The 8863-nt window shown below is 38.7% G+C and overlaps 2 protein-coding genes across 3 annotated transcripts; both read left to right on the top strand.

Moving 5' to 3' along the window:
- LOC111284847 (autophagy-related protein 11-like) lies at positions 1 to 7321 on the top strand. 2 transcript variants are annotated; one of them, XM_022873877.2, is made up of 5 exons: positions 1 to 1573; positions 2752 to 4438; positions 5341 to 5564; positions 6138 to 6351; positions 6653 to 7321. In XM_022873877.2, exons 1-5 carry the CDS (start codon positions 630 to 632, stop codon positions 7067 to 7069), a joined length of 3486 nt encoding a protein of 1161 aa, XP_022729612.1. In that variant the 5' UTR covers positions 1 to 629; the 3' UTR covers positions 7070 to 7321. The 2 variants fall into 2 exon arrangements, with proteins under 2 accessions (XP_022729612.1, XP_089618527.1); XM_089762401.1 differs by lacking the exon at positions 6138 to 6351.
- A 105-nt stretch (positions 7322 to 7426) lies between these two features.
- LOC149518510 (uncharacterized) lies at positions 7427 to 8863 on the top strand. Its single transcript, XM_089762407.1, has one exon. It carries the CDS (start codon positions 8328 to 8330, stop codon positions 8709 to 8711), a length of 384 nt encoding a protein of 127 aa, XP_089618533.1. The 5' UTR covers positions 7427 to 8327; the 3' UTR covers positions 8712 to 8863.

The following is an 8863-nucleotide window of genomic DNA, read 5'->3' as shown; positions in this document are numbered from 1 at the left end:
AAGTATTAAAAAAAAAGAAATATTTTATATCGAAAGGGTTTCTTGGAGAGAACCTTGTTTCTAACACCATCCCTTCTTTCAGATTCCTTCTCTTCACGTAATCGCTTTTGATTTTCCTTTCCTAGAAGCTTCCCGGGTTTTTCTTTCCTTTTCCTATTCGAAACCCTTTTTTCTGCAAACTTTTAGCGGTTAAATTCTGTTTTTTGTTTGTTAAGAAAATAGGGAAATTTGGGGGTTATCTGAGGATTTCGAGGTGGGGTTTTTTCTGGGTCCGTGTTAATTTGTTGTATTTGGTGGTGGGCTGGTGAGAATTAGGGTTTTGATGGCATTATAATTGGTGGGTCTGTTGAGAATTCGGCTTTTTTGGAGAAATTTCATGGTGGGTCTGTTTTGATTTAGGGGTTTGAGAAGGATTCAACGTTAAATTTGGGAAATTTATTGCTTTGATATACCCTTTCTGGGAGCCTTTGCAGCTTTCTTTGTGGTTTTGGTGAAATTTTCGGATTTTATCATTAAGGGCTGAGGTTTTGGTAAAATTTCTCCATTTGTTTGTGGGTTAATTTGCGAAAACATTGAATTCTGAGTGGTCGATTTGAGATTTGTATTGTAGTTTCTTGGGAGCTGAAAAGATGAGTTCAAATATCACAAATAATTTGATTTCTGAAGGAAAGCTTTTGGTTCATATAGCTGAAAACGGACATTCGTTTGAGCTCGATTGCAATGAAATTACATTGGTGGAGGCGGTTATGCAGTGGATCGAATCAGTTTCTGGCATTCACTTTAATGATCAGCTTGTTCTATGTGCAGACTTGAAACTTGAGCCTCAAAGGCCACTTTCTGAATATAAGCTTCCTGCCAGTGACCGTGAAGTCTTCATATTTAACAAGTCAAGGCTGCAAACTACATCCCCACCACCACCACCAGAGCAAATTGATATAATTGAAGTTTCAGAACCCCGGCTGCCTGCTTCTTCTAGTGACCCTCATCCTTTGGATGATGCTCCTGACCCTGCTTTGAAGGCTTTACCTTCGTATGAGAGGCAATTTAGGTACCATTATCACCGAGGACATGCTATATATGATCGAACACTAGCAAAGTTTGGTCATTGTGAAAGGCTGTTGAGGGAGCAGAAGGTTCAGGAGAGGGCATTGGAAATTGCAAGGGGCAATTTAGATCAATATTATAGGATGATTCGCCAAAATTGTTCTGATTTCATGAAGCGGTATAAACAACAACATCGTTATCATACTGATTTGTTGGCAATCTTTGATAAGGATATGCAGAAGTTGAGATCCACCAAGCTTCACCCTACATTGCAGACTGATACTAGGAAATGCTTATTGGATTTTGTGAAGGAAGATAACTTAAGGAAGTCTGTTGAAAATAGTAACAGCTCCCACAGGCAGTTTGAGAACAAAGTTGTACAACTTGATCAGATGTTTGGAGAAGTGAAGTGCAAGGTAGAGGAGTTGTTCACTTTGAGGGCTCCCTTGCCTATTAAGAATTTAGAACAAACCATTAAGGAGCATCAACGATACCTGAATCAACAGAAGAGCATTATGCAGTCTTTAAGGTTTGTTCCTTTGGTTTATGCATTTTTTGTTTTCATCCTAGTAATTTGAAGGGAATTTTGATTTGTACAACCCATCCCCCTTGCATTATGGTATGCAATTCTGATCTAGAGTCTTGATTGTTTATGCTAATTTGTTCATTTCAATCTTGAGCTTTTGATGTTTTCTTCTTTATGTTGGATACTTGTTCTCACTGTGGATCAATTTAAGATTTTGAGTGTTCCCCAGCTTTATGGGAAATCATTGCTTTTGTTATTCTTATGACTGTTGGTTTGCATGATTCACCAGAAATGTTATAATGAATGTTTAGACGCACAACCTAGGACAAATTTCTGATATGCATGTTCTCCTGGAAAAATAAGCAGGGATTAGCATTCCAGATTAGGAAAGAACTCAGCTGGTGTGTTTCTTGTTGATATTTAGGAACAGGCCCTTTGTTTGGGAATTCAAAATGGAAATGTGAGGAGCTAGAAATTGATGACTTCTTGTTTATTAGAATTAGTTAATATCCACAGGCACTGATGAATTCAAAGTCAATCACCTTAATGATTGATGAGGATTGATAGAACTTGCATATAAGGTTAATAATAGCGTTTCCATGAGTCTTATGTGGCTGGGCAACTTGGAGGAGGTTTATTAATGGGTTTCCTCTTGTCTGTATGGCTCTGACCTGTTGGAGACGGCTTTTGGTTAGATCTTTTGATCTACCATAGAGTAACTTATGTATATCAATCCAAAATAGTGCCAACTGAAGAATGTTTTAAACAAAAGATTGGGAGTTTTAATCTCATACTAGTCTAATCTGGTCATAAAAGGATTATGGACGTTCAATAACATTTGAAAGTGCATTTGAACAATGTGGAAGTAAAAAATATTTCTTCTAACCCTAGCTATTAACATTTCACTCTTAATGAATATTTTTAAGTTTGAGAAATTGGAATTTATGTCTTAGACAATTCAATAATCCTTATTTCCTCTTTACTCTACTTTCTGAGATCCAAATGGATCTTAGGTTTTCCTAAGCATAAGGTTAATATGTGTTTAGTACGCTGTTTTTGTTAACTGCTCTATAGTTTACACTTTTTTGTTCCCTTATGTTGCCATGATCTTCTGTAATAATTATCTTTGTAGAATTTCATTAATGTCTGAAATTAATGACTTTGTGTGTCTTATCCTGCAGCAAAGATGTCAATACAGTAAAGAAGCTTGTAGATGATTGTCTGTCCTGCCAATTATCTTCCTCCCTTCGTCCTCATGATGCAGTTTCAGCCCTGGGTCCTATGTATGATGTCCATGACAAGAATCATCTGCCGAGGATGCTGGCTTGTGAACGTGCAATATCAAAGATGCTTGACTTTTGCAGGGATAAGAAGAATGAAATGAACATCTTTGTTCACACTTACATGCAAAAGACAACGTATGTTACATACCACATCAAGGATGTCAAGTTGCAGTTTCCTGTTTTCAAAGAGGCAATGATGCGCCAAGAGCATCTATTTATGGACCTTAAGTTGGTCCATGGAATTGCTCCTGCATATAGAGCATGTCTTGCTGAAATAGTGAGAAGAAGGGCATCTATGAAGCTTTACATGGGCATGGCTGGTCAACTGGCTGAAAGGCTTGCAACAAAGAGGGAAGTTGAGGTGAGAAGACGGGAGGAGTTTCTAAAAGCACACGGTCTATACATACCCAAGGATGTATTAGCTTCCATGGGGTTATATGATACCCCTAATCAGTGTGATGTCAATATAGCTCCTTTTGACACTAAATTGCTTGATATCGATGTTCCTGACCTGGACCATTATGCTCCTGAGTATTTAGCAGGACTGCCTACCAGGGCCGAGAAGACTGCTAGCTTAAGAGGTTCAGTTTCCATGTCGAATGAGAGTTCTCATTCAGCTGATACTGAAGATATTGGTGTAGATACTCTTGAAAAAGATGATTCTGATAGCTTCCTTGAGGGATGTGAATTGGTAGAGATTGCTGGAACTAGCAAAATGGAAGTTGAGAATGCGAAACTGAAAGCTGAACTTGCTTCTGCAATAGCCTTGATTTGTTCTTTGGGTCCTGAATTTGAATATGAATCACTTGATGATAGTAAAGTCAATACTTTATTGAAAAATGCTGCAGAAAAGACTGCTGAAGCCTTGCATCTAAAAGATGAGTATGAAAAACACCTCCAATCTATGCTTAAGGCAAAACATGTGCAGTGTGTTTCATATGAAAAGCGCATTCAGGAACTGGAGCATAGATTGTCTGATCAGTATTCACAGGGGCAGACACTTTCTATAACTAACAATGTCACTGATGTTGGCCTTCCGGCTTCAAAGGCTGATGATTGCAAGCCCGAAATCTCAGCTTGTGAGGTGAATGTGCCTCAGATATCTACATCTGAACCCATGGATGAGGTTTCATGCATTTCAAGTTCTTTGGACGCAAAGCTGGGACTTTTTACACGGCAATCAAGCAAAGGTCGAGAAGGGGTTGATGAGAATATGATGGATTCATTTGGAATGCTCAACCCTCAGTTGGATTCATCAATGCAAGAGCCACATCGAGAAGAACTGCAAGTTGGCGAGAAAGATGGAAAAGATAGGATGGTGGGACAGTCTGGCATGTCTCTCACTAACAGTTCTACTGCTGAGAGCATGCCTGAGCCTCTGAATGCTTTACCTTGTGGGACATCAGCTGAGCTGGGTTTAGATTCTAAAGTTAGGGAGGATCTTGTGTTGGAATTACGAAGTACACTTGCAGAGAAGCTGAACCAATTAACTGAAACTGAAACCAAGCTTACAGATGCTTTGGATGAGGTTTCCATGCTTAGGAAGGAGATGGAAACGAGTCGTAAACTTCTTGATGAATCTCAGGTAGTACCGGATGAAATTTCTTCTCTCTCTACTTTTATTTTGGTTTTTCAGAGATTTATTAACTGATTATATTTGCATTTCTAACTTCATTAAGCACTTCTTTTTTTATGCATTCATGTTAGCTAACAAATGGATATTACTGGGATTCCCTCTTTCACACATTATGAACTGCATTATTTGATATTATATACCTTTTTAGTACACTAAGTTACCTGGAACTTTATGTGAAATGAAACTTGGTACAACTTGTTGGGCACCGACCTCCAACTGGCACTATAGGGCTAATACTTGTCTGTTGCTGGATTATAACTTGGATGTGGCAATCAAATGCATTATACTGCCTATTTTTTACTTCAGTACCTTTTACTTCATTTCTTCTTAGTTTAGGATGTCCTTCCTTTTATTTTGTATGCTCTCCAGGCTAGATGTTTGAGTAAATTGTTCCTTTTATTTGTACTAGTCCAGTGGCACCCATAATATGGATGAAGAGAGAGGCAGAATTGGAGCATACCATACAAAACAATGTTTAAGGTGTAAATAACTCTTCTAAGGTGAGAGAAAACCTAAAAAATAGGATGATGAACTAGGTGCCCAAGTTGGATGAAAGACTGTCTTATAAATTTAGAGGGAGGTTTCTGGTGAACTCAAGTGCTCCTTTATATATTATAGAGGTTGTGAAGTTATTTAGTGTTAATTTGGAATCATGTTTTCTACTCCTTCTGTCCCAAGTGTATGTATGTACCATTTAGCATCCAGATTACAGCTCATTGCTCTGCCAATTAAATTTGATTTGAGGGAATGTAGAATGAAAGTCTAACCTATGTTATTTGCCTTTATAGTGTAAATTTAGCCATTTGATCATATTCTTGTGCTATACTATAATTTTCCCATCCTTGTTACAGATGAACTGTGCTCACTTGGAGAATTGTTTGCATGAAGCAAGAGAAGAAGCCCAAAGCCATCGTTGTGCTGCTGATCGGAGGGCCTCTGAATATAGTGCACTCCGTGCATCGGCTGTAAAGATGCGTGGTCTTTTTGAAAGACTTCGAAATTGTGTCTACCATCATGATGGTGGGATGGCTGGTTTTGCTGATTCTTTGCGTGCTTTGGCTCAGTCTTTGGCCAAGTAAGTTACTCGATACAATGCTTGTGAGGGTTTGCACAGTAGTAATATTCCATCCAGTCTTCTTCAACTACTACCACTATATTTTTTTCCACTGGTATGCCATTATTAGGGGCAAAAAAGCAGTGAGCTCGGGGCTGGAAGAAAACTAGAAGCATACTTTTGTTCTCATTTCGTAAGTTAAGAAAAGGGAAAGCTTAATCAAATTTTATAGTTGAAGTCCATGCAAAAAAAAAAAATGTAAACATAATACGACTTTTAGGTTCTATTGAGCATTCTAGGACATGGATTTCTTTATAAAAATGTGGTTGGAAGTGAGCATTCTAGGACGTGGATTTCTTTATAAAAATGTGGTTGGAAGTGGTTTATGTTTTCCCCTTTCAATCTGCTTGCGGTGTTCAATTTTTTGGGGGATAAACGAAACTTCTTCAGTCTATTTACTTAGAAGTTTAAAGGGTGATACATAGACATGACATTATTTTTTCTGATGTTCTGAAGTGCTCTTTTTTTTCCCCCTCTACTATTATTGATAGTTTAATGACCATTGTCCAAATATCTATGCTATGAAATTTTCAGTTCCATTAGTGACAGTGAAGATGATGGCACTGCTGAGTTCCGCAAATGTATCCGGGTTCTTGCTGAAAAAGTTGGTTTCTTGTCCCGGCATCGTGAAGAGCTGCATGAGAAATACACTAATGTTGAAGGCGTAAATGAACAGCTTAGGAAGGAATTAGAAGAGAAAAATGAGCTGGTTAAAACTCTATTCACTAAGCATCAACTTGAGAAGCAGGTAACATTTGGTCAATGTTCTTAACTTCATAAGTTTGGGTGGATGAGACTTGTTTATACCATGCATAAATAATGCTTAAACCGTGAAAAGAAGCTTCTATCAGCTTTTGTTCTTGCAGAGCCATTAACCATGTATTATGTCTAGCAAGCTGTTGTAGAATAAATAGTTTGCTTGTCATTCATTCTTCCTGATTATCCTAATATAATAATCCATAACTTTTCTTTCTTTTCATGTTTATGTACAGAGAGGATATAGAGCATCTTTTTACTCTTTAACTAAGTGGTTTGATATTCTTGCTCAGGCAAACAAGGAAAAGATATCTTTCAGCCGGTTGCAAGTCCATGAGATTGCTGCATTCGTACTAAATTCAGCTGGGCATTATGAGGCAATCACCCGAAACTGCTCCAATTACTACTTGTCTGCTGAATCTGTGGCCTTGTTTACTGATCATCTCCCAAGCCAACCGAGCTATATTGTCGGGCAGATTGTGCATATTGAGCGTCAAACTGTGAAGCCACTGCCGCCTTCATCAACTAGACCTGATCATGGTAGGGCGGATCCTTTGGATCAACTAACTTCTGACACAGGGACAGAGCGGTTAACCTTGAATTCTGGATCAAGTTTGAACCCCTATGGTCTCCCTATTGGATGTGAATACTTCGTAGTGACAGTAGCCATGTTACCTGATACCACCATTCATTCACCACCTCCTTCCTGATCCCTGCCCCGAAAGCAGATATGACATGATGGAAGAAACCAAAGTGTACATACGTTATAAAATATTCAGAAGATAAGCCTTCTTGGTGGCAGTTAGAACTAAGATTTTCCTTCTGTACAGCCAAGTTTAATCTCCTTTGTACATAAAACTACTCTTTCTAAATATGTAAAAAGACCAAATAAAAAAAAAACTGTAAATATTTTCCAAGCATTGGCCCTTTAAGTTTGACAAAGCGTTGCTTATTTTTTCAAAGTCTGTTTCAAGAATGTGCTTCTGCATTGATCATTTCTCCCATCATCTTTTACCTGTAAAATGTTACTTGACCGCAATCATTTGGCTCCGCCATCTCAAAGTAAGGAAACCCTCTTTTGGGGACAGAAAATCTTGCTAACAGGAATGGTACGCTCTTTCCTGCTTATACACATGTTAGCTAATGTTGTCTCAAACAAATTGCCGTTTCTCTTGGCTGTTATCAAGAAGCTGGACGTGGTGCAAACGTTCCGTGGCGGTTGCCTTCACCAATGACAACTTGTTTTTACGGTGGTAATGGCGACCCTTTTCTAGGTTGCTAGTCACACCCAAAAAAACCTTTTTACGTTAAATGTTCTTTCAACATATATTCAGAACCTTTTTTCTTCGTCTTTTCATAATTAAAATTTTCCGAATGGTATGTGGTGTAGAACGTATCAAGGACTGGTTTCTTTGCTCTGTACCATAAAGAACTATTTAGGAAACGAGGATTACTGGATAAGTCCATGGTTAATGACTTTGTTCTCCATTTTTTATAATCTTAAAATCCCATCCCCATAGGGAAGAAAAGGAAAAGAACTGGCATTGTTTGCTAGCAGCCGAATGTCAATGGCAGATACTACTTGAAGGTGTACATTTAAGGCAAACAACCCTGAAATCCAGTCCGATGACCCACCAACTAAGAAAAATTTTGGTACCCTGAACCTTTTAAATTTAGATATCCTTTGACAAGTTGACGACTTGATACAAGTGGCTGACTTCAGTACTTCTGGTAGCTCCTGGCCAACCACAACTACATTTGACAATTTTTTAATCCAACTTCAATTAGAAGATGAACTAACAAAACATTCAAAATGACTATTCTTTCTTTTTTAACCATATATGATCAGTAATCAACAACCTGAGAGACCACGCCGCCTGCTTACAGGCTATATAAATCCGATAGCATGCCTTGTTTTCCTTACTCAAACCGTAAGACAGAACAATCTTCCTTTTCAAATCTCTAGAAATGGCCTCTTCCAATTATTTTGTTTTAGCGTTCTTTATGGCTTTGTCATTTTCAAGCATCAATGTTGGCCTAGCAGCTCGTCATCTCCTCCAGCTGCCACCTTTACCACCAATGCCAACTTTGCCAAGAGTAACGCTGACACCATTCCCATCCATCCCAAGTCTCCCAAAACCAACAACACCAACATTGCCGACCACCCAACCATCACTACCCAAGCCTGGAACTCCACCTCCACTTCCTAGCATGCCAACATTGCCTACCATCCCTACTGCCCCAAAAGTGACCCTGCCACCTCTGCCAAACATGCCCTCAATCTCCACAATACCTACTACTATTCCGTCCATCCAATTCTTCTCATCACCACCTGCAAAAACTAGCCCTTGAAAATGTCCAGTCCATGCTCCCTGACACAGAGTTTGGGCTATGTGCCTTTGCTTTGGTGTGGTCGTGTTCCTTTAAACATTATTCTTGTATCACTGAGTGAATACATAAGAGGCTTTTAGCCATTTGTTTCATTCCATTATACTTGTGTAAGA

Source organism: Durio zibethinus, chromosome 6 (assembly GCF_047325235.1).
Source record: "Durio zibethinus cultivar Kanyao isolate XHJ-2024 chromosome 6, ASM4732523v1, whole genome shotgun sequence".
In the NCBI taxonomy this organism is placed as follows: Eukaryota; Viridiplantae; Streptophyta; class Magnoliopsida; order Malvales; family Malvaceae; genus Durio; species Durio zibethinus.
This window is presented reverse-complemented; position numbering and strand designations above follow the sequence as displayed.